General features: G+C 42.4%; 1 protein-coding gene across 4 annotated transcripts in view; it reads left to right on the top strand.

Moving 5' to 3' along the window:
• Window positions 1-25,646, top strand: part of SCAPER (S-phase cyclin A associated protein in the ER) — a 160,606-nt gene that overhangs the window by 23,519 nt on the left and 111,441 nt on the right. For 2 of the 4 annotated variants that reach the window (XM_084869028.1, XM_084869027.1), the window contains exons 7-11: window positions 4,890-5,006; window positions 8,556-8,716; window positions 12,297-12,550; window positions 18,086-18,307; window positions 24,316-24,486. In XM_084869028.1, coding sequence (XP_084725154.1) covers window positions 4,890-5,006; window positions 8,556-8,716; window positions 12,297-12,550; window positions 18,086-18,307; window positions 24,316-24,486 — 925 coding nt within the window. Of the gene's footprint in view, window positions 1-4,889; window positions 5,007-8,555; window positions 8,717-12,296; window positions 12,551-13,822; window positions 13,862-18,085; window positions 18,326-24,315; window positions 24,487-25,646 lie in introns of all 4 variants that reach the window. The other 2 variants (XM_084869025.1, XM_084869026.1) reach the window with 2 other exon arrangements.

Raw genomic sequence — 25,646 nt, 5'->3', positions numbered from 1 at the left:
GGAATAGTGAGAGACCAAAGCCCCCTTACAAAGGTTCATCTGGAGCCAGCACGCACATGGAATGCTCTGTGCGGGGCCTGGGACCGCAATGGTAAAGAAAACGCTCAGCCAGGACCGGTTTGGCTTAGTGGATAGAGCGTCAGCCTGCGGACTGAAGGGTCCCGGGTTCGATTCCGGTCAAGGACATGTACCTTGGTTGCGGGCACAATCCCAGTGGGGGGTGTGCAGGAGGCAGCTGGTTGATGTTTCTCTCTCATCGACATTTCTAACCCTCTGTCCCTCTCAGTTCCTCTCTGTGTAAAATCAATAAAATATATTTAAAAAAAAAAAAAAGAAGAAGAAAACACTCAGTCCCAGCCCTCAAGAAGTGTGTGGTAGGTGCATTCACAGAAAGAGTGATGTCAAGAACTCAGCTCTGTGCAAGGGGCATCAAAAGGAAGCACAGGGTGGGCTGGGAGCGGAAGAGGGCTCCCTCCCTCAGCGGTTGGTTGAGTCCAGGAAGGCTTCCCCAAGGAGGTCCTATTTCAGGGAGACAGAGCATCAAGTAGGACTTACCTTGACAAAGAGAGAGGAGAAATCCACTGGAGGTGATGGTGTCCGTGACATCCGGGAGGTGGGAGAGAGCGCCGTGGAGTCGGGAATGGAGAGTTAGTAGGGCTGGAGTGAGGAGAGCGAGGGGAAGGGGAGCGTGAGGTGAGCCTGGACAGGGAGGCTGGAACCAGATTACGAAGGGTCTGCAGACGTGACAAAACCGGACACTTTATTTTGAGCCATAAAAGGTTTTTATCACGTGGAACCTGATCCCTTCTGATCTGGGCACGTCACATGCAGCCACCGTGATGCCCGTTACCCACAGAGAAATAGGCCGGGCCACCTCCCTCCTGGGATTGACCATTGGCTCAGCGCAGGAAGTGGAGCCGCCTGTAGACATGACTCTTCTGTGGGGGAACCAAGAGAGAAGGGGTCCCAAGAGAGAGATCCAGGTTTGATTCCAGAAGATCAAACATGGCTGTCTGTACCTACTCCCTTCATGCGAAAGGCCAGCCACTGTTAAAGGACATGTGTGTTGATGCTTTAAAAATTTGTTTTTCACAGTAAAAATTTTGAATGTGTGTGCGCGCACGTGTTTTTGCACGCGCGCACGTGTGTGTGTGTGTGTGTGTGTGTGTGTGCTCATGCTTGCTTTACCCACAGTTCCTGGGAGGGTTGGGCTGAGTTGTCTTTGTACCATGCAGTTTTGCCCTTCTTGTAATATATGATGAGATCTGGTGTGTGTAAGGGGGTGCGTATCTTCACCGGGTTGAATCAGGCGAAGAGATGATAATGCTGACTTGGGATTGGTGGCTGCATGGCCCCTGTGAAGATAAGCATAGGGAAGCGGTTTGAGGAAGATGGAACGGACGTGCAGAGAGAAGGAGGGGTGACAGAAGTCAGGTGGTCTCGGGGAATTTGAAAGGGTTGGCTTCAACGCCTGTCTCTTCCAGGTCTAATCCTCAGGAGCCCTGATTCTAGTTCCCCCGCCCCTCGGATGTCCTCGACCTCATACAGTTTATATGCAACACATCTCTATTTTCCTTTTCTTTTTTTACTGAACTTAATTGAGTTTCTATAATGTAACCCCCCAGTGCATATGAAGAGCTAATTATATTTTTGTTTCTTGCTTGCAAACTCCAGCCAACCAGTAGAGGCTGTGTTGAGGATTGAATTGAGAAAGATTCTGAGGCCAAGTTCAACCTTCACAGCTATCTCATGGTTCAAAAACACCCCTGGAGCATCTCTTCTTCTTTTTTTTTAATTTTAATTTTTATTTATTTTTTAAAATATATTTTTTATTGATTTTTTTACAGAGAGGAAGGGAGAGAGATAGAGAGCTAGAAACGTCAATGAGAGAGAAACATCGACCAGCTGCCTCTTGCACACCCCCTACCGGGTATGTGCCCTCAACCAATGTACATGCCCTTGACCGGAATCAAACCTTTCAGTCTGCAGACCGACGCTCTACCACTGAGCCAAACTGGCTTCGGCCTTTTTTTTTTTTTTTTTTTTTTTTAATCCATTGATTTTTCACAGAGAGGAAGAGAGAAGGATAGAGGGATAGAAACATCAATGAGAGAGAATCATCGATCAGCTGCCTCCTGCACACCCCCCACTGGGGATGTGCCCACAACCAAGGCACATGCCCTTGACCGGAATCGAACTCGGGACCTTCCAGTCCACAGGCCAACGCTCTATCCACTGAGCCAAACCAGTTTCGGCTGGAGCATCTCTTCTTACCATAACCAGTTAACACCATTTCTCCTCTTTACCTCTCGAGGCAGATCTCAGATATAGAGAGCAGCCTTAAATACCTTATACATGGCATTATTTAGCTTACATTTATCAAATCTTGCATCAGAATTAATTTCACTTAGACTTGAGACTTAAATATAAAAGCTGAAATTATACTTATTTAGAGGAGAAAATATCTATATATATAAAAGGCTAATATGCACACAGATAATAATTTAATAAAAAAAAATTAAAAAAATAAAAAATAAATAAATAAATAATAAATAAATAAATAAATAAATAAAAGGCTAATATGCAAAGTATCCCTGTGGGAGTTCAGCTGGGAGTTCTATCACTCGCTATGACATGCGCTGACCACCAGGGGGTGGTGAGGCATGAAGGAAGGCCTCTGCTGGTAGCCGGCAGCCGAGGAAGGGAGGCCCAGCCAGCAGCCACTAGGGATCCTACCCATGCACAAATTTCATGCACTGGGTCTCTAGTCCTTTATAATAAAAGGCTAATCTGCAAATTATCCCCTCAACCTGGAGTTCGACTGGGAGTTCGAGCAAGGGGCGGGGGTAACCAGCCAACCACCATGGCCCCTACCTGGGGCCTGCTCCTGATCACCTCCTCCCCTGCCCAGTTGGGGGTGGAGCCAGCATGCCAACTGCTCATGGCCCTTCCCCCTGGCCATCCCGGCCTGATTGGGGCAGACTGGCTGGACCCCACCTGTGCACAAATTTGTGCACCAGGCCTCTGGTAGATAAATATTTACATGTTCTTATTGTGGGTAAGGACTCTATAAGACAAAGTAAGAAACCACAAAAGAAAATATTGATAGGCTTGATTTAATAGGAAGAAAAAATGTTATTATACATAAAAAGTTAAAAGAGAAATAGACACATCATCTAACCCAAAGGATGTATTGCCATAATAGTAATAGTAGTAGTAGTAAATGATTTCAAAACAATTAGAAAATGTTACAAATCCCAGTGGGAAAAAAATGGGCAAAAGGTACCAACATGCAAATTCCAAAATAAAAAATGGCTGTTACAAAGTTCAGCCTAATTAGTAATGATAACCATAAACAAAAATTTGAAAAACAAACACAAAGAGCATTTTTGAAAGCATTAAACAACCTTTACTAAATTTCCTGTCATTGTTACAGCCTTTGTGAAAGTGATTTAGCAGTTAATTATCAGGTGCTTTAGACTTGATTTGGATCATCTTTTATCTGAATTTCTTGTTTTCTAACAGTCCGTATTACATTGTGAGAAAAAAATCAAAATCACTAGATTGAGTGGAGAGTAAGCGGCACCGAGATTCTGGGGAGTTACGGAGGTGCTGAAGGTGTCGGGTATAGATCACGTTGCTTGAGGAAAGCTTTTTAGTGGAGATTGTACAGCTGCTTGGTTGTGGGCCTGTGAGGAAGGAGGTGTTAGCGTTCTCAGCAAAGAGCATGGGTGATCACTCACATGGTGACCAACAGGTAGAGAAAGAGTCCTGCTTCCTGGGATTCATTTAACCCCCCTCACTGCATTTCCGTCTCATCCCAGTACCACACACTTACTGATAGTTCTCCAGGACAGTAGACACAAGTAACCTGAATCAGTAACATTGTTCCACTTTTTTTTTTATAAAGAAGTGATTTTTCTTTTCCTTTTTTAAATCCTCATCAGAAGATATGTTTTTGTTAGAGAGAGACAGGGAGAGAGAAAGGGGGGGGGGGAGAGAGAGAGAGAGGGAAGGAGAGAAGGAGAGGAGAGGAGAAAGGAGAGAGAGAGAGAGAGGAGAAAGGAGAGAAAGAGAGAGAGGGGAGAAAGAGGAGAAAGGAGAGAAAGAGAGAGAGGAGAAAGGAGAGAAAGAGAGGAGAAAGGAGAGAGAGAGAGAGGAGAAAGGAGAGAAAGAGAGAGAGGGGAGAAAGAGGAGAAAGGAGAGAAAGAGAGAGAGGGGAGAAAGAGGAGAAAGGAGAGAAAGAGAGAGAGGGGAGAGGCGGGGGAGAGAGGGGGAAAGAAGAGAGAGAGGGGAGAGAGAGAGAGAGAGAGAGAGAGAGAGAGAGAGAGAGAGAGAGAGAGAGAGAGGAAGGAGAGAGAGAGAGGAGAGAGAGGAGAGACAGGATAGAGAGGGGAGAGAGAGAGAGGAGAAAGAGGGAGAGAGAGAGAAATGGGGAGAGAAAAAGAAACATCGATCTGAGAGGAAAACATCGACTGGTTGCCTCCCACATGCATCCTGACCAGAGTTCTAACCCACAACCTTTTAGTGTATTGGATGACACTCCCAACTGACTGAGCCACCCGACCAGAGCCATTATTCCACATTGTAAGACGAGTTTTTAGCTGTGTGTGTGTGTGTAGGCTTGTAAAACATAACTGTTCCATATGTCTCATGTCTTTGAACCTCATGGCCTTTCTTATTTCTGGAGGGATATTTGCTGTGCTTACAGGGTGGAAAGTCCTGACTCTGCATCACCTGTGATTGCTTCCTGCTCATACGGCCACTTCCTGGTCCAGGAAGAAATTGTGACCTGATTATGTTCTCACCCACTAGTAACTTCTACGGAGTAGTAGGTTTTTCCGTCCTTTTCTCTGCTGATTTAACCTGTGTGTGTCTTGCGTTGGCAGACCCACCTCGCTAGCGTGGGAAGTGAAGAAGATGTCTCCCGGACGCCACGTGATTCCAAGTCCGTCCACAGACAGAATAAGTGTGACGTCAAATGCGCGGAGAAGCTTAAACTTTGGGTGAGATGAATTAAGAAAAAAATTACCATGGCTTTCATTACAGTAAATTATTGTCTGTGGTTAACACACAGAAGTATTATTCTGTTATAAAAATACCCATGTATATGGTTGTGTATCAGTTCGAAATTGTTGGAGTAAAATGTTCTTTAAAAACCCAGGACTGGCTGAAACCGGTTTGGCTCAGTGGTAGAGCGTCGGTCTGCAGACTGAAAAGTCCCAGGTTCGATTCCCGTCAAGGGCATGTACCTTGGTTGCGGGCGCATCCCCGGTGGGGGGGGTGCAAGAGGCAGCTGGTCAATGTTTCTCTCTCATTGACGTTTCTAGCTCTCTGTCTCTCTCCCTTCCTCTTTGTAAAAAATCAATAAAATATATTAAAAACACAAACAAAAAAAACCCAGGACAGGACAGTTTAACTTTAGGAAATATAACATTCAGAATGAATTAGGGAGAGAAAGCAAGATGGCAGCATAGGTAAACACCTAAACTTCTGCCTCGCACAACAATTTCAAAACTACAACTAAAAGACAAAACGTCTATCACCCAGAACCACGGGAAAGCTGGCTGAGTGGACGTTCTACAACTAGAAGGAAAGAGAAAAGAGCATTGAGACGTGCACAAGCGCTGAAAAGCTGAGGTATGGAGGCGCGTAAATCGGGATAGCAGCGGGAGACTGGGTGCGCTGCTTTTTTTCAATTTGAAGGGAGAAAAGCTCCCTATTACTCTGAAATCCAGTCTTTGGGGAGATGCTGGGGTCGCAAATTCCTACGGGGAGAAGCTGGACTGTCGGCCATTGGGTCAGAAAGTGAGGACAATTTTCTTGCAGCTGTTCGCCCAGCAATCTTTATTTACTGCACTAAAGTGCGGGACTCGGGGACTTGGAAATGCGGAGAAGCAGAGATGGCTGCCGGGCAGCCATCGCTGTGTGCCACGCCTAGTGACTTCCTGAAACCCCACCCCGCACAATCTTCATACCCACCCAAGCTCCATGCAGCAGCTTTTGCATATAAATGGCCTGCCCTATCGCAGCTTAACCTAACAAGCTGCAGCTCCAGTCAGACAGCTCCAAAACCTCAAAACCCCAAGCAAAGAGGAGAAAACTGTAGTTCCCGCTGTAGCTCCTGCTGGGTGGCCTCAGACAGTAGTCGACCTGCACCCATTGGAGATCCAGAAGCTAGTGCAGGGGTCCTCAAACTTTTCAAAGTGGGGGCCAGATCACGGTCCCTCAGAGAGCTGGAGGGCCGGACTATATGAACTACTAATTCCTACTGTAACACCTCGGCTGCGCTCACTGCCCAGAAAACCTGGCGGGCCGGATCAGACTCCTCTGCGGGCCGCATGTGGCCCGCGGGCCGTAGTTTGAAGACCCCTGATAGTGATCAGTGTGAGACGACGCCAGATTTCAACTACTCACATCCGTAAGTGGCACATTCAAGAGGCAGACTCAGTGAGCACCAAAACCCTAAAGAAACAAGTCCTGCTCCATAGCGTGTCTCTAGCACAGAAGTTCTCCGGCGTAGACCCAGCTGATTCTTACAGCAAATTGGCCTGGAGGTCAATACCTCCCAGTGACACCAACAACAATCAAGACTTAACTACAACAAGGCTGTACACACAGTCCACAAAGGGATGCACCAAGAGTGCCCACCTCAGGTAACTGGGAGCCAACCCATTGGGCCATACAGGGCACCTAGCACACAAAGCCACCCAACCAACTCAGGGAAGCAGTGAAAATGCGGAGACGAAGAAACAGATCACAAACGAAAGAAATGGAGGAAAACAAACGACTGGATAAGAGTTCAAAACCACGGTTATAAGGTTTTTCAAGAATTTCCTAGAAAAGGCTGATAAATTTAACAAGACCCTCGAGGATATGAAAAAGGACCAACTAGAAATTAAACATATACTGACTGAAATAAGAAATATTATACAGAGACCCAACAGCAGATTAGAGGAATGCAAGAATCAAGTTGAAGATTTGAAATACAAAAAAGCAAAAAACACCTACCGTATTTTTTGGTGTATAAGACGACCCCCTAATTTTAGTTAAAACATAGGTTTAGGCCTATATTCACTGTATAAGACTACCCCCCAACACAAGTTGTTTTCATTCTTTAAAATCATGATTTAAAGATTAATTATGAAATATGGTGCAAAAAAAGATACTGTTTCAGTGAGAACTGAAGCAAATTTTTTGAAAGTTTTGATAAAGGTGAACTGTTAAACTTTTGCTATTAAATGAGGCGTAGATAGGACAACTATGAAAGAGTGAGGAAATAGTATTAAAGTTGAGCCCTGGCCAGTGTTTCTCAGTGGTTAGAGCATCGGAACACGCACTGAGGGCTCGCGGGTTCGATTCCTGGTCGAGGGCATGTACCTGGGCTGCAGGTTCACTCCCCATCCCCGGAGGGGGCACGTGCCAGAGGCAACCAGCTGATGTGTGTCTCTCACATCGCTGTTTCTGTCCCTCTCTCCCTCTTTCTCTCCCTCCCTGCCTCCCTACCACTCCCTCTCTGAAAAGCAAAGGGAAAAAGTATATCCTCAGGTAAGGATTAACAAAAAACAAAAACAGGTTGAGAAGGATTGTCCACTTAGATTTTTTAATAGGTGACACTAACTTCTTACTCCATTCGAAAGAAACCAGTGTTGGACCTTGTCAATGACAATGATGCATCATGCTTGTGTTTCATGAAAGAAATGTGTCGAATATGCAAGTAAAAAGCCTCTTTTAATAGTGCATTAATGCATATTCATTTTTTTAAAAGTTTTAAATGAAAATAAAAGGTTTTAGGTTCATTTGCATATTTTTGAAGATTTCCAATTTAGCTGCAATTTTCTTTTAAACAGAACTAAAGAGAGCTGTATTTTTTTTAATAAATATATTTTATTGATATTTACAGAGAGGAAGGGAGAGGGATAGAGAGTTAGAAACATCGATGAGAGAGAGTCATTGATCAGCTGCCTCCACATCCCCCACTGGGGATGTGCCAGCAACCAAGGTACATGCCCTTGACTGGAATCGAACCCGGGGCCTTTGCAGGCCGACACTCTATCCATTGAGCCAAACCGGTTTCAACGAGAGCTTCTGTATTATCATCCCATATATGTTATACTGTATTAAATTAATGAGGTGCTTGACCAAGACAAATTTATTAATATTTTTGCCTTAAATTGCTGTGATAATATGTTAACTCTCCATTGTGGATATAGACACATACACAAATGTAATAATTATTATTTTTTATAAATATACGTTTTTATTGATTTCAGAGTTGAAAGGAGAGGGAGTTGGAGACATCAATGGTGGGAGAGAATCATTGATCGGCTGCCTCCTGCATGCCCCCTACAGGGGATCAAGCCCGCAACCTGGGCATGCGCCCTGGACTGGAGTCGAACCCAGGACCCTTTGGTCCGCAGGCCGATGCTCTATTCATTGCGTCAGACCAGCCGGAGCCAAATATAACTTATTTGACATTTAAACCTATTGAGTCTGTATTTAATATTTAACTTCCGAACTTACTTGATTCTAATGCAGCCATCGTCTTCTCCTAGGGCTTCTCCGGGCACAGTGGCTGCTCCCTGTGTGGCTTCCGCAGGCGTTAGCTGGGCCGACAAGGTCAAGGCTCATCACTCAGGGCCTGCCGCTGCTCCAGACGGCGCGCCTGCGCAGTCTTGCCCCCCAGTGGCAGTGCAGAAGACTTCCTGCAAAAACGGCAAGTGGCTCCCGTTCGTTTCTGTGTGGCAGACCAGTGGGCATCGAGGAAATATTTGCTATGTGAACTTGGAGCTGACAGCATTATATAGTTATCTTTTGCAGCATTTATGCCATATTAAACGGCCCTACTTAAAGCTATAAAATAATCTTAAACATTTATGAAAGCATATGGAAATCATTCTGGTCGTAGGTTTGTCATTTATGATGCGGGTCCTTTATAACTCTTTTTGACTCAAAGAAAAAAAATAGTCATTCCATTCTCTACACAGTGTACGCTTTTAAGTTGCAGGCCACTATTTCATTTTATTAGTATTTGAATATTTTTTATACTAAAGTAGTATTCTGTGTTTATCTTTGCTCACACATCTGTTTGTAGTTTTTGTGTTTTTTTTTGTTAATCCTCACCCAAGGATATTTTTCCATTGCTTTTTAGAGAGAGTGGAAGGGATGGAAAGGCGGGAGGGAGGGAATTACAAAGGGAGAAGAGAGAGAGAGAGAGAGAGCAAAAGAGACACAGAGAGAGAGAGAGAGAGAGAGAGAGAGAGAGAGAGACATCGATGTGAGAGACACATTGATTGGTTGCCTCCTGCACGTTCCCTGACCAGAGCCAGGGTTCGAGTCTGCAACCAATATACGTAACCTTGAATAAAACCGAACCAGGGACCCTTCAGCCCGTGGACTAACGCTCTATCCACTGAGACAAACTGGCTAGGGCTATTTTCTTTAAAATAAAATTTAAAAAAAAAATTAATTTTAGAGAGAGGAAGGGAAAGGAGTAGAGAGATAGAAACATCCATGAGAGAAACATTGATTGGCTGCCTCCTGCACACCACCCACGGGGAAAGGGGGAGAAATAAAGTAAAAACTGACAAATGAGGGCGGAAATTTCAAAATATATACTCATACTGGAAGATTTTAACATAACTGTTCCAACAATATAAGTGGAGAAAAATCAGTAAAGATATACACAACCTGATTAATGAACTTGATATAATTGAAAAACCTAACAAACAATGTTTATTCTTTCCCATTCTTTTTCTTTTTGATGCTTCACTATGGAAACTTTTTATGGATATGTCTTCTCTATATGATGAATCCATAGTTTCTTAAATATATTAATAACGGTTATTTTTTTAAATCTGTGTCCAAAAAGTAAATACCTAAACTATCTATGTATTTGTTACTTTGTAGGTTGTTTTTTTTTTAACCTTTTTTTTAAAAACATATTTTATTGATTTTTTTACAGAGAGGAAGGGAGAGAGAGAGCTAGAAACGTCGATGAGAGAGAAACATCGACCAGCTGCCTCTTGCACACCCCCCACCGAGGATGTGCTCGCCACCAACGTACATGCCCTTGACCGGAATCGAACTTGGGACCTTTCAGTCCGAAGGCCGACGCTCTACCACTGAGCCAAACCAGTTTCGGCACTTCGTAGGTTTTTTAAAAACATTTTTGTGGGGTTTTCAGTTCCTTGATTGAGTTTTACAACAGACCACATCCTATTTAATTAAATGCTTAATGAAGTATATTAAAAATTACAGAAGTTCCTTCTAAAAAATACTTTCCTTTCGGCAAGAAGATAAGAGTCCTAGCAGATCACCTTCATTCTGTCAAAGCTTGGTTTGAGTTGTTGTTAAAGTTGATAGTTTTCGTCTCTATTCTTTTGCGGGCATCAACTGAAAGCCCTGGGTGTTTGCCAAGGCCGCTGCATTCCTATTTCCCAACATCTGCTCCCTCCGCACTGAGTCCCTGCAAGATCCCTCAGCTCACTAGCACCCAGCTGCGCGCTCTCCGGTGCCTGGGCGTCCCGGCCTGTGTACCCGGAGCTTAGCGGCTGTCAGACTGCTGAAGCGAAGATTGAACGCAGACGCTTTGGCTCCCTGTCCTGCCGTTAGCCCCTCCGCAGCCCAAGCTGCTTTAGCCTCAGTGAGCTCCAGGGTCTGTCTCAGCTGGACCAGATTATGGGTTTCTGTGCGGTCCCTTTCCCGCACCCTGAATCCCAAATGTCTTGAGGGAGAATTTGGGGTGAAGGTGGATCTCATGTTGTTGTCCTTCCCTTTTCTTGGGGAACATACTTTCCTAAAATCTCGCCTACATCACTAGCTTTCCAGTGGCATCAAGCAGTTCATTTAGATGTGTTGTCCAACTTTTATAGGCGTGCTTGGAGGAAAGGAGGTTAATTTTTTTTTTAATTTTATTGATTTTTTACAGAGAGGAATAGAGACTTAGAAACATGGATGAGAGAGAATCATTGATCAGCTGCCTCTTGCACACCCCTCCACCGGAAACGTGCCCGCAACCAAGGTACATGCCCTTGACCGGAATCGAATCTGGGACCTTTCAGTCCGCAGGCCGACGCTCTACCCACTGAGCCAAACCGGTTTCGGCGAAAGAAGGTTAATTTTGATATAGGCTACTTTGTCATGGCTCTACAAGTTCCAAAAAATTTCAAATGATTGAACTTACTGTTTCTTTTGAACACAGTGGAATTAAGTTAGAAACCGGTTACAAAAAGATAACCATACAGTTCTCAAGTTTTTGGAATTTTAGAGTATATTTCTGAATATTCCATGAGTCAGAAGAAATGAAAATGAAATCTAGACAATGTAAATTGAGTTAAAATGAACATTTAAAATCTTGTGGAATTAAGGTAAAGCTGTGGTTTGAGGGAAATTTCTAGCCTCAATGACATGTATTAGAAAAGAACACTTCAATCACACTCTGGATCCTGGAAGCTGGGGAGGCAGCTTTTACTCAGCCATTGGGACGAGAACACCAGAACCAATTTGCCTGGACTCGCCAAGACTTGGAAAACTTACTAAGTCTGTGACCTTAGGCAAATCACTGACCCTCTCTTTGTCTCAGTGTCCTTACTGATAAAAGGGATGATGGTACTCAAAGGGCGGGTTAATCATCTTGTGAAGATTAAAAGTGTTACTATAGCTGAAACCGGTGTGGCTCAGTGGATAGAGCATCGGTCTGCGGACTGAAAGGTCCCGGGTTCTATTCCGGTCAAGGGCATGTACCTTGGTTGCGGGCACATCCCCAGTAGGGGGCGTGCAGGAGGCAGCTGGTCGATGTTTCTCTCTCATCGATGTTTCTAGCTCTCTATCCCTCTCCCTTCCTCTCTGTAAAAAGTCAGTAAAATATATTTTTTTTTAAAAAAGAAAAAAAGTGTTACTATATGTAAAACCCTTAGAAGAGTGCTAGCCCATAGTGTGCCCTGTGCTCTAATAAATGGTTATTAATACTTCCTGACCATGTGGCTGGCATTCAGTCCTCCTTAATCTAAGTCTCAGTTTTGTTATTTGTAAATTAGGAATAATGAAGAAAATGTTTGTGGGGTAGGATTAATCCCTATCACACAGTGTAGTTATAGGAATTAGAGACTGTGCGTGTGTGTACGTGCACACACACACACACACACACACACACACACACACACGACACCTTGTATAATAGTGTCATATTTGTACATGACTTATATTTCATGGGAATTGGATTGGAATCTGTTTTATAGGTTTTTAAAATTTTTTATTATCTACAGAAATATTATTTTCTTCCTTTAATCACACAGAACGGAAGGATGCGGAAGGATGGGAGACTGTGCAGAGAGGGAGGGCTGTGCGCTCACGGTCCACGGCAGTGATGCCGAAAGTTTCGACACAGGCCTTCAGGTCGAAGGACGACAGCGATAAGGAAAACGTACGTCTTCTGCCGGATGAGAGCACACAGAAAGGTGACCTGGGAGACGGACCTTCTAACGCCATCGAGGCTCGGCCCAAAGACTCATCACACTTGTGTGACCATCCTCTGGTGGAAAGGACCCAGGTAGGACACTGGAAATCCTGGCAGTGAGTTTTTATAAGGGATGTGCATATGCAGAAGGTCTCATTTTCCTCCTTCGTCTTCCCTTTTTATTGTGATAAAGTTCAAATCTGCAGAAAAGTTGCAAGTATAGAACAGTGTACCCTCCTGTGTCCTCTATGTAGATTCATAGGTAAATGCTTTGTCATATTTTTTCTATGTATATTTATGTCACACAAACGTTGTATGCTGAACATCAGAATAATGTGCATATATCATAACCATTCACATTCTACAGCAAGTCTTTCCAAAGAAAAACTTTTTTTAAATACTTTCTTTTTTTTTTTTTTTTTTTTTTTTGCCAAAACCGGTTTGGCTCAGTGGATAGAGCGTCAGCCTGCGGACTGAAAGTTCCGGGTTCAATTCCGGTCAAGGGCATGTACCTTGGTTCCGGGCACATCCCCAGTGGGGTGTGTGCAGGAGGCAGCTGATCGATGATTATCTCTCATCGATGTTTCTAACTCTCAACCCCTCTCCCTTCCTCTCTTAAATCAATAAAATATGTTTTTTAAAAATACTTTTTCTAAGTTGATTTCAGAGAGGAAGGGAGAGGGAGAAAGAGATAGAAATATTAATGATGAGAAAGTCATGGATCAGCTGCCTCCTGCAAGCCTCCCACTGGGGATTGAGCCCACAACCCGTGCATGTGCCCTTGATCGGAATTAAACCTGGGACCCTTCAGTCCACAGGCTGACGCTCTATCCACTGAGCCAAACTGGCTAGGTCCAAAGAAAAAAACTTTTACATAACCATACTGTAATTATAAAATTGAGGGAATTTGACATTTGTTACCTATTTTATATTCATAGTCAATGTTCAGAAATTTCCAGCTGTCCCAATAATTTTGTAAAAATCCTCATGCAAGGATAGTTTTTTATTTATTTTAGAGAGGAAGGGAGAGGGAGAGAGAGAAACATAGTCGTGAGAAACATACAATAGTTCGCTGCCTCCCACATGCAGCCCGACTGGGGATTGAACCCACAGCCTTTTGATGTATAGAACCCCACTCCAACCAACTGAGCCCAACCCGCCAGGACCCAATAATAATAATTATTATTATTTAATTTATTTTTTGTGTGTGGGGAGAGTGAAGGGTGGATGGGAGAGAAGGACGGAGGGAGAGAGCGAAAGAGCAAGAGAGAGCGAAAGAGCAAGAGAGAGAGAGAGAGACAGAGAGAATGAATGAGGGAGAAATATCAATGTGAAAGAGACACATCAATTGGTTTCCTCCCGCAGGTGCACCAAACAAGGCCAGAGAACGAACCTGCAACCCAGGTACATGCTCTTGACTAGGAATCAAACCCATGACCCTTAGAGCATGTTCTAGCTTGTGAGCACGCCAGCCAGGACCCAATAATTTTTCTTTCTTTCTTTTCTTTTTAAAAAAAATATTTTTATTAAATTATTATCTGTGTACATATTTTAACATTGCCCCCCCCCCTTTCTTTTTTTTTATTTTAAATACATTTTTTTATTGATTTTTTACAGAGAGGAAGGAAGAGGGATAGAGAGCTAGAAATGCTGATGAGAGAGAAACATGGACTATCTGCCTCTTGCACACCCCCTACTGGGGATGTGCCCACAACCAAGGTACATGCCCTTGACCGGAATCGAACCTGGGACCCTTCAGTCCGCAGGCCAAGGCTCTATCCACTGAGCCAAACCGGTTTCGGCCCAATAATTTCTTGATATAATTTTACCATTACCAATTTCTTGATATAATTTTTTTGTCATATAAATTATATTTATTTTTATTTTTTAATTTAACAAATCTTTATTGTTCAAATTATTACAGCTGTTTCTCCTTTTTCCCCCATAGCTCCCTTCCACCCGGTTCCCACTTTATCCTCTACCCTTACCTTCCCACCTCTGTCCTCATTCATAGTTGTAAGATTTTTGTCCAGTCTCTTCCTGTACCCACCACACCACTTTCCCCGAGAATTATCTAGCTGCTCCCATTCTATGCCCCTGATTCTATTATATTCACCAGTTTATTCTGTTCTTCAGATTTTTAATTCACTTGAGTTTTAGATTCACTTGTTAACAGATATGTATTTGTTGTTCATAATTGTTATCTTTACTTTTTTCTTCTTCCTCTTAAAGAATATCCTTTAGCAATTCATGTAATCCTGGTTTGGTGGTGATAAATTCCTTTAGCTTTTTCTTATCTGTGAAGCTCTTTATCTGACCTTCAATTCTGAATGATACTTTGCTGGGTAGAGTAATCTTGGTTGTAGGTTCTTGCTATTCATTACTTTGAACATTTCTTGCCACTCCTGTCTGGCCTGCATAGTTTCTGTTGAGAAATCAGCTGACAGTCATATGGGTGCTTCCTTGTAGGTAATTAACTGTTTTTCTCTTGCTGCTTTTAGTATTCTCTCTTTGTCTTTTGCTCTTGGCATTTTAATTATGATGTATCTTGGTGTGGTCCTCTTTGGATTTCTTTTGTTAAAGGTTCTGTGCACTTCCTGGACTTGTAAGTCTATTTCTTTCACCAGTTGGGGGAAGTTTTTGGTCATTATTTTTTCAAATAGGTTGAGTGTTTCTTCAGTATCTTGCTCTCTCTCTTCTTCTTGCACCCCATTATGATGTTGGTACGCTTGAAGTTGTCCCAGAGGCTTCTTACACTATCTTCAAATTTTTGGATTCTTTTTTCGTTTTGTTTTCCCAGTTGAGTGTTTTTAGCTTTTTTGTATTTCAAATCTTCGACTTGATTCTTGCATTCCTCTAATCTGTTGTTAGGTCTCTGTATAATATTTTTTATTTCAGTCAGTATATGTTTAATTTCTAGTTGGTCCTTTTTCATATCCTCGAGGGTCTTGTTAAATTTATCAGCCTTTTCCAGGAAATTCTTGAAAAACCTTATAACTGTGATTTTGAACTCTATATCCAGTCGTTTGTTTTCCTCCATTTCTTTCACTTGTGATCTGTTTCTTCATCTCCGCATTTTTGCTGCTTCCTTGAGTTGGTAGGGTGGCTTTGTGTGTTAGGTGCACTTATAGTCCAATGGGTCGGCCTCCCAGTTACCTGAGGTGGACACTCTTGGCGCATCCCTTTGTGGACTGTGTGTACAGCCTTGTTGTAGTTAAGTCCTATTTGTTGTTAGTGTCACTGGGAGGAATTGACCTCCAGGCCAATTGGCTGTGAGGACCCACTGTGTCTGTAACGGAAGAATTGCTGTGCTGGAGACACGCTTATGGGGCAGGACTTGTTTCGGTGGGGGTTTGGTGCTCACTGAGTCTGCCTTTTAAATGTGTTCCTTATGAGAGTAGTTGATTTCTGGTGTCATCTCACACAGACCACTAGATACACTAGCTTCTGGGGTGCATGTCAGCCACTGTCTGAGGCCACCCAGCAGGAGCTACAGCAGGAACTCCAGTTTTCTCCTCTTTGCTTGGGGTTTGGAGGTTTTGGAGCTATCTGACCAGAGCTGCAGTTTGTTAGGTTAAGCTGCCATAGGGCAGGCCATTTATATGCAAAAAGCCATTGTGTGGAGCTCGGGTGTGTTTGTAGATTGTGCGGGGCGGAGTCTGAGGGTGTTTTCTAGGCTAAAACATGGCAAACAGTGATGACTGCCAGTCAGCCTTCTCTGCCTTTCTGCATTTCCAAATCCCTGTGTCCCGTGCTTTAGCGCAGTAAACAGTGGTTGCTGGAGGCACCTCTGCAAGAAAGTCACCCTCACTTTCCGACCCGATGGCCGGCAGTCCAGCTTCTCCCTGTAGGAGTTTGAGTCTCCCGCATCTCCCCAGAAACTGGATTTTAGAGTAATAGGGAGCTTGTCTCCCTTCAGGTTGAATAAAAGCAGCACATTCAATCGCCCACCGCCATCCCGATTTGCGCGCCTTCATACCTCAGCTTTTCAGCACTTGTGCACATCTCCGTGCTCTTTTCTCTTTCCTTCTAGTTGTAGAACGTCCACTCAGTCAGCTTTCCCGTGGTTCTAGGTGATAGACGTTTTGTCTTTCGATTGTAGTTTTGAAATTGTGTGAGGCAGTTTTGAAATTGTGTGTTTAGGTGTTTACCTATGCTGCCATCTTGGTTTCTTCTCCTATATTGACTTTTTAATAAACAATGTTGACGGTATTATAAGCATCAGTAATGCTAATTCAAATATTGCCAAGAAGATTATAAACCATGGTGACTGATGTATAGATAATGTTGGTAGTAATATAAACAATAGGAAATAATTTAAATAATGCTTATGCTAAAATCAACACTTTGGGACACTTTAAGTTCTGACCAATAGAATTTTTAAAGTAGTTTATAATACTTGGCCAAGTTTAATATTTAGATAAATAATTAATCAAACTCAGAATTTTATGGCCACTGCAGTATTTATCTAATGTTTATTTAAGTAGTAATGTGCGTTTTAAATTCAAAATTTTAGATTTCAGTTCTGTGTGGAGCTCATTATTCTTGAATGTAATTGGAAAACACAACTGCTTCCTGAGGTGAAAATAAAGGCTTATTTCTATTCACTGGAATAGACAGGTTTTAAAAAATGAATATGTATTCAGCCTAATCCAGTTGTTTTCACATTATGTTACTTATCTATAATAATAAAAGCATAATATGATAGTTAGACCAGACAGCCAAACAACCTTCTGGACGTCATTCCGGACAAAGCCATGATGGCTGGGGCCGAGGCAGATGAGGTTAAGGGCGATCAGGCAGACAGGCAAAGGGTTAGGTGCAATCAGGCAGGCAGGTGAGCAGTTACGGGCGATCAGGCAGACAGGCGAGTGGTTAGGTGCAATGAGATAGGCAGGCGGACATCCCGAGGGATCCTGGATTGTGAGAGGGTGCAGGCCGAGCTGAGGGACCTCCCCCCACATCCCCATTCACGAATGTAGTGCGCCGGGCCTCTAGTGTGTTAGATATTCTTAAAGGGGAATGGGAGGATGTCAAAATCTAAAGAATATGAACTTCATCCTGAAACTGTGTGCTTATATATACTGTACTACTTATGGTGTATTTCTCTTCGATCTGAGAATTGGTATTATGTACTATGTTGGGGATTCATGAAAGATGCTTAGAGGTTGTGTTAATGGTATCCAAAGAGAGTATGCTTTGTATTTTTTAGTAAAATGCCCACAAAGTATATATTTTGATGAAAAGTGCCTTCATTTTATAATAGACAGTCTACACAAAAAACATGTAAATGCCTTTAGTTATTTGAATATAAGGCAAAATATTATACTTGTGACTAGATTTCTTTTGTGAGGCATATCTTAAAGTGCTCATCAGGAACAGACTCCTAACGTAAAATATAATTACAGTATACGTTGCTTAATGTTTTAAAGCACTCAGTTCCCTGTGCATAGTTGGTTTGCACAAAAAGTTTGAGGCTGCTTGCTTAATGGTTCCTTTTCGTTTACACTTGAAACATACAGAAAAAGATGAGCGTTAAGTTCTGCCAGCCACTTAACAACTGCTTTAAAGTATAGTCTTTAGTATCTCTCACTATCTCGGACTCATTGTGTAAATGCATTTTGTTAGTTCACAGCGAGTACCCTGGATGACAGCAAGAACTCGGGCAGCAGTAGCATAGTACCAGACAGTTCTGTGCGAAGTTCTGAAGTGCCTGCTGTCCAAGGGGATGCCACGTGTGTTTCCATTAACCAGCGCGATGACTCGCCTCCTTTGCACACCAAGGAAGAGAGATTGTCAACAGAGCAAGCACGGATAGAAAGTGAAATGGACTCTTCCGAGATTTCAAATGTGAGTGCTGCTAACTTGGTAAGAACAACTTATCAGAATTATGAGCGAATACGTTAAAGCGATAACCTATGATTAAGCCATAAACCCCAATAATAATAAATTGTATTATGTGTTATTTTACACTTTACAAAGCACTTTTTTTTTTCTTTTTTTTTTTTTTTACAAAGCATTGTATGGATGATTTTAGTTTAACATTTTATTTTTACCAAACTGCTTGTTTTGTAGAGGAAGAAAATGAGAATGTGTGACTTAAATAACTTGCTCAGAGTCTTTCAGGTTGAATGTTTTTCAGTCTAGCATTAAGGAACTAAGTCGATAGCCAGTCTTGTGTGCACATGCAGCTCTGATCAATGGGAAATGACGCACATTGGGATGAGTGTTAAAAGTTCTCTTCACAGCCGAAACCAGTTTGGCTCGTGGTAGAGCGTCAGTCTGCGGACTGAAAGGTCGCGGGTTCAATACCGGTCAGGGGCATGCACGTTGGTTGCGGGCACATCCCCAGTAGCGGGTGTGCAAGACGCAGTTGGTCGATGTTTCTCTCTCATTGACGTTTCTAGCTCTCTATCTCTCTCCCTTCCTCTCTGTAAAAAATCAACAAAATATATTTATTAATAAGTAAATAAATAAATAAAAATAAAAGAAATTCTTAAAAAAAAAAAAAAGTTCTCTTCACAGACTTCAGACAGTACTTGGAGGTGGTGTTTAAGATGAAATCTGTGTATCATTTCCATTGTAGATTCTTTTTTAAAAAATATATATTTTATTGATGTTTTACAGATAGACAGTTAGAAACATTGATGAGAGAGAATCATCGATCAGCTGCCTCTCGCAACACCCCCCACTGGGAATGTGCCTGCAACCAAGGTACATGCCCTTGACCGGAATCGAACCTGGGACCTTTCAGTCTGCAGGCCGATGCTCTATCGGTTTTGGCTCTATTGTAGATTCTTTAAAAATGCATTGATTTGTGATTATATATAGGTTTATATTTTTGGATGAGTACTTCTGTTCATGTTTTCCTATTTCCCACACTAGTATTAAGATACTAGATGTGAGGATAATCCAGAATAGGTCATACTAGTTTTGTTTATAAAGTAACTTCCAGAAGAAACAAGCATATATAAAAAGTTGTTGAGAAAAATTACTCAAATGTGCTTTTCTAAATGGTCACCATCCTATCTACACTACACTATTAAAAGAGAAACATGCTAATTGATTGTACCTTCGCTATGCCCACAGCCAATCAGAGTGAGTATGCAAATTAACCCAACAAAGATGGCTGTTAATTTGCATACACTGAGGGAGGGAGGAGTGATGATTGAAGATAGCATAGAAGGAAGAGGGGGGGGAAAGCGAAAAGCAAGGCGGCTGCCAGAGGGAAAGCACTGGTGGGGCTGCGGCAGCAGTGGTGGGGGGGAGGAACAGCCGCAGGGGCCTCTTGTAGCAATATTCCTGCAATGGGCTCCTAGTCCTATATAATAAAAGGCTAACAAGCAAATTGGCCGAACGGCAGAACAGCCGGTCGCTATGATGTGCACTGACCACCAGGGGCCAGCTCCTGCCTTGAGCATCTGCCTCCTGGTGGTCAGTGGGCTCCCAGAGGGAGCGCCGCTCAGCCAGAAGCTGGGCTCATGGCTGGCTCACGACTGACAAGCACAGCGGCTGTGATGGGAGCCTCTCCCACCTCCGTGGCAGCCGGACGTTCCCCGAGGGCTCCCGGAGGACTGTGAGAGGGCGCAGGGCGGGCTGAGGGACCTCCCCGCCCCTGAGTGCAGGAATTTCGCGCACCAGGCCTCTCGTATACTGTAATTTCTTTAAAAACTTAGTGCCTCCAGGCTGTTTCCATTTACATCTGTTGTCCAGACCTTAAATACGTGGCCCCACCTAACTGACATCCTAACTAGTGTATCTGTCTCCACTTTCAAATTCTCTGAGGTCACTGTCACCGTAGTTATCAGTTCAAAGCACAGGCTCAGTTAAATTACTTTCTTGTCCCATAATGGTCTGATTCCCTTTTACTGACAGATTAAGTTCAAACCCTTTTACTCGCTATGGTATGACTTTCCTCCATAATGCCATTCACCCTGGCCGCCCTCGTCTCTCCTTCCCTGTCCTCTCAGCTGGCCATTTCCTGGACCCCCAGGAGCTCCCAGTTCTCCCTGGCTTCTCCCATAACAGACCTTCCCCCAGGATGCTCTTCCTAAGCGCCCCTCAGCCACTTCTGACACCTCACTGTCTCCCAACCTGTCCCCAAAGAAATGTCTTTCATCAACTCAGATTTCATCGTTTCTATGAAAAATAACCTACCCAGCCGAAACCGGTTTGGCTCAGCTGTAGAGCATCAGTCTACGGACTAAAGGGTCCCGGGTTTGATTCCGGTCAAGGGCATGTGTGTTGGTTGCGGGCACATCCCCAGTGGGGGGTGTGCAGAAGGCAGCTGGTCGATGTTTCTCTCTCATCGACGTTTCTAGCTCTCTGTCTCTCTCCCTTCCTCTCTGTAAAAAATTAATAAAATATATTTTTTTAAAAACTCTTTAAAAATCAATAAAATATATTTTAAAAAAGAAAAAGAAAAATAACCTACCCATTCTTTGAATAGTCACTTTAAAAAATATATATTTTATTGATTTTTTACAGAGAGGAAGAGAGAGGGACAGAGAGTCAGAAACATTGATGAGAAACATCAACCAGCTGCCTCCTGCACACCCCCTACTCGGGATGTGCCTGCAACCAAGGTACATGCCCTTGTCCGGAATTGAACCTGGGGACCCTTCAGTCCGCAGGCTGCCGCTCTATCCACTGAGCCAAACTGGTTTTGGCAATAGTCACTTTTTTATACTGCCGTACATTGTAATAAACTGTAAATGTTCTCATTTATAACTATATCCATATTGCAAATTACATGTTACTCGCCTTTATAAGTCCTGGGAATTCCGAGTCTCTGGATTCTTACCTAACAGCTGCAGAACACTTTATTTATTAATGGGATGGTATATGAGCACTGATTTTATTGAAGGAAAGAGAAAAACCTCAGGTCAGCTCTCTGTGGATAAAACCCTCATTTATATTGGATTAAACGCTATATCAACAACTAGTATTATTCATTACATAATTTTCTCTAAGTCTATACTACTCATTTGGAATTGTTTTGAGTGAATTGTGTTAACATACAAAGTTTAATGTTTATTTGCATCTGGAAGAACCATTTGTAAGAGCTATTTTCAGCTCTAACAAGGAAGTGACAGTTTTAAAATTTTAGAAGCATTATAACATCTCAGTCAAACACTTGCTAGGTCATTTCGTTGTCACTTACTGTTACTTTCTTTTTTAACTCCCAGGCCTATTCAGAAATAATAAAAGAAACTTTTAGTTTTCCTTACTGCTAATTTTCTTGTGACTAAGGTAGAAATGAAAATAGTTTCAATACGTCGAAACTGGTTTGGCTCAGTGGTAGAGCATCGGACAGTGGACCAAAAGGTCCCAGGTTCGATTCTGGTCAAGGGCATGTATCTTGGTTGTGGGCACATCCCCGGTAGGGGGTGTGCAAGAGGCAGCTGGTCGATGTTTCTCTCTCATCGACGTTTCTAGTTCTCTATCTCTCTCCCTTTCTCTCTGTTAAAAATCAATAAAATGTATTTTTTTTTTTAATGAAGTATGCAGATATTTATTTGAAATTCACAGTGTGAAAATAGGGAAACTTACATGTGGGTAATGGAATCATCACTTAATCCTTAAGGTCTACTCGTAGGTAACGTCTTCTCAGGTCTTCAGAGACTAAATTGAAATGTACTCTGGGCAAGACACAATTGAGGAAATGGGCTCATGTGTGAACTTACTTTTTGTGAAGTTAAATATTTCAGCTTTACTATATGTATTTTTAAATCTCTGATGTAATGTCTGTGTGGGACATAACAGCAGTCAGCTTCTATATTCTAGAGAAAAACTTTATGATATAAAGACATAGACTCTCATCTAAACTCCCTTATCCCATTGTATTCCCAGGGAGGGTCTGGTTGTATGGGGCAGAGGGTAGAGAGGCGAGGTGGCAAGGAGCAGGGGGAGCTTTCAAGGAGATGGCAGAGCCTGGGTTCTACTCCCAACCAATCATTTTTGAGCTGGGGCTCAAGCATTTGCATTTAAAAAAATATTTTTTATTGATTTATTACAGAGAGGAAGGGATAGGGATAGAGAGCTAGAAACATTGATAAGAGAGAAACATTGACCAGCTGCCTCCTGCACACCCCCCACCGGGTATGTGCCCACAACCAATGTACATGCCTTGACCAGAATCGAACCTGGAACCTTTCAATCCACAGGCCAACGCTCTATCCTCTGAGCCAAACCGGTTTCGGCTGCATTTTTAAATGCCTTTATTGAGGTATGATTGATTTTCAGTAAATTTCACATATCTGAAATATATAAACTGGTCAATGCTGATATGTTTATAACTATGAAATCATCTCTACAGTCAGGATAATGAACACACCGATTGCCCTAAAAGTGTCCACATTCCCCCCTTGGCATGCCCCCTTTCTGCCATTCCTTGAACCCTTTCCAGGTCATCATTTTCCTACTGTCACTATTTATTAATTGGTATTTTCAGAACTTTATGTCAGTGAAATAATGTAATCTTTGTGTGGCTTCTTTCACTCAGGTTGCTTGTTTCGCATTTCATCCGTGTAGTTGTGTATTAATTCGTTCTTTTTTGTTGTCTTTAGGCCTATTCTGTTGTATGCATGTAACACAGTATATTTATTCATCCATTCATTTCATGACATGTTTGAGTTTTTCCCAGGTTTCTGTTACGAAGGCGTCATGAACATTAGCCTTTGTTTTGAACACATATTTTCATTTCTCTTGGGAAAACAATGAGGTCAGTTTTGTAGATAATATTGTCCAGATCTCCTATGTCTAAGCCCATTTTTTGTACTTGTTCTATCACTCAACAGAGGGATATGGAAATATCTGAATATAACTGTGAAGCTATATTTGTATATGTATTTAGCTAACTATATGGGGATTTATAAATTAATGATTCTGATCTATATTACTTGTAATACATATATCTAAGTTAGGTATCATCAACATTACATAAATTCTTTCTCTGTTTCCTTTATTGTAAAACTAGAGGCCCGGTGCACAAAATTCATGCACTCATGAGGGAAGGAGGTATCCCTCAGTCTGGCCTGCATCCTCTTGCAGTCCAGGAGCCCTTGGGGGATGTCCGACTGATGGCTTAGGCCCACAGGGAGTGGGCCTAAGGCTGCCGTTGGACATCGCACACTGACCACCAGGAGACCGCTCCTACATTGAACGTTCGCCCCCTGGTGGTCAGTGCATGTCATAGCGACTAGTCATTCTACCATCTGGTCAACTTGCATATTAGCCTTTTATTATATAGGATGGTTTTCCACTGAAACTGGTTTGACTCAGTGGTAGAGCATCGGCCTGCGGACTGAGGGGTCCTGGGTTCGATTCCGGTCAAGGGCAGGTAATCCCCTGTGGGGGGTGTGCAAGAGGCGGCTGGTCAATGTTTCTCTCTCATTGACGTTTCTGGCTCTCTCTCTCTCCCTTCCTCTCTGTTAAAAAATCAATAAAAATATTTAAAGAAAAATTATATAGGATGGTTTTCCTTCATTTTTAAGATATTTGATCTATAACTTGAATTTTTTGCATGCAAATGAAATTGACACTTCATTAATAATAATACCTGTTATTTATACAACTTCACAGTTTCTCATACTCAGCAGTCTGGTAAAGAAGGTAAGTCATGGATTATTGTACCATGTTACAACATACAAAACAGGCTCTTGCTTTTAAGAAACGTACCAGTCACACAGCTAGCGAGTGGGTGAGCCTGTACTGGACCTGAGGTCTTATAATCCTGGAACAGTGCTATATGCTGTGTACCGTTGAGTGTGCGATTAGAATATAATATAAAGAGTGAGATGATTACTGAACTTGCCAGTCAGTGGTGACTTTTCACGCTGTTTGTTTTTAACTTGCAGTCCATGGCGGAAGTTCTGGCTAAAAAGGAGGAGCTAGCAGATCGCCTAGAAAAGGCCAATGAAGAAGCCATTGCTAGCGCCATTGCTGAGGAAGAACAATTAACCAGAGAAATCGAGGCCGAAGAAAACAATGATATTAATATTGAAGCTGACAACGACAGCGATTTTTCTGTGAGCCTTTAGAATTTTATAATTGTTCCAAAAAAGTATATTCAAAAGTAAAATTCTTAGGGCCAGCGGGACCTAGAGTTCATCCAGTCCTTTTTAAAACAACTTTTAAAATTATCTTCAATAACTGTATCATCATTCTGTGTGATTAAGACCATAGATAACAGCACTTATTTTAGCACTTTAACATCATTAAAAGTTTTAGCACTTTAACATTATTTTAGCACTTTAACATTATTAAAAGTTTTTAATACAATGCATTTGACAGGTTAGAAATTATATTCTTTTTACAAATCAAGATATTGAATCTCAGAAAGTCAGATTGTAATTGTAGAGATTGAAGAAGAATCTAAGGTATTTTATTGTTTTTATTCTATCTTTTTAAAAAAATATATTTTATTGATGTTTTAAGAGAGGAAGGGAGAGGGATAGAGAGCTAGAAACATCAATGAGAGAGAAACATTGATCAGCTGCCTCTTGCACACCTCCCACTGGAGATGTGCCCGCAACCAAGGTACATGCCCATGACCGGAATCGAACCCGGGACCCTTCAGTCCACAGGCCAACGCTCTGTCCACTGAGCCAAACCAGGTTCGACTATTGTTTTTATTCTAATCAAAAGCAAGTGATAGGATGCTTTGTTGTCACTTAGTGCTCAGCATACTCAAGTATGTTGATGAGAGGGATTTCTTTTTCTAAAATATACCGTATTTTTCGGACCATAAGACGCACGGACCATAAGATGCACCAGTTTTTAGAGAAGGGAAATGAAGAAAAAAAGATTCTGAAACAAATAGTGTCCTAAAATATTTTATGTGCATTAAAACCCAACATCACAGTCATAAACACATGTAATCAACCCTGTAAAGTAAACAGCAGCATTTAGAACCATTTTAGAGCCGGGCAAGCACACAGAGACCACACAGAGCCGGGCAAGTAAAAAAACTTTTTTTACAGTATATGTGTAGGCTATATTTGGACCATAAGACGCAGGGACTTTTCCCCCCCACTTCTGGGAGGGGAAAAGTGCGTCTTATGGTCCGAAAAATACGGTACTTTTATTGACTTCAGAGAGGAAAGGAGAGGAAGAGAGAGAGAAACATCCATGACGAGAGAATCATTGATCAACTGTCCCCTTCAGGCCCCCTACTGGGGATGGAGCC

Source organism: Pipistrellus hanaki, assembly GCF_964339955.1.
Source record: "Pipistrellus hanaki genome assembly, chromosome: 21".
NCBI classification, from domain to species: domain Eukaryota; kingdom Metazoa; phylum Chordata; class Mammalia; order Chiroptera; family Vespertilionidae; genus Pipistrellus; species Pipistrellus hanaki.
The sequence above is the reverse complement of the archived record's forward strand: the minus strand, read 5'-3'. Positions and strand labels throughout refer to the sequence as shown.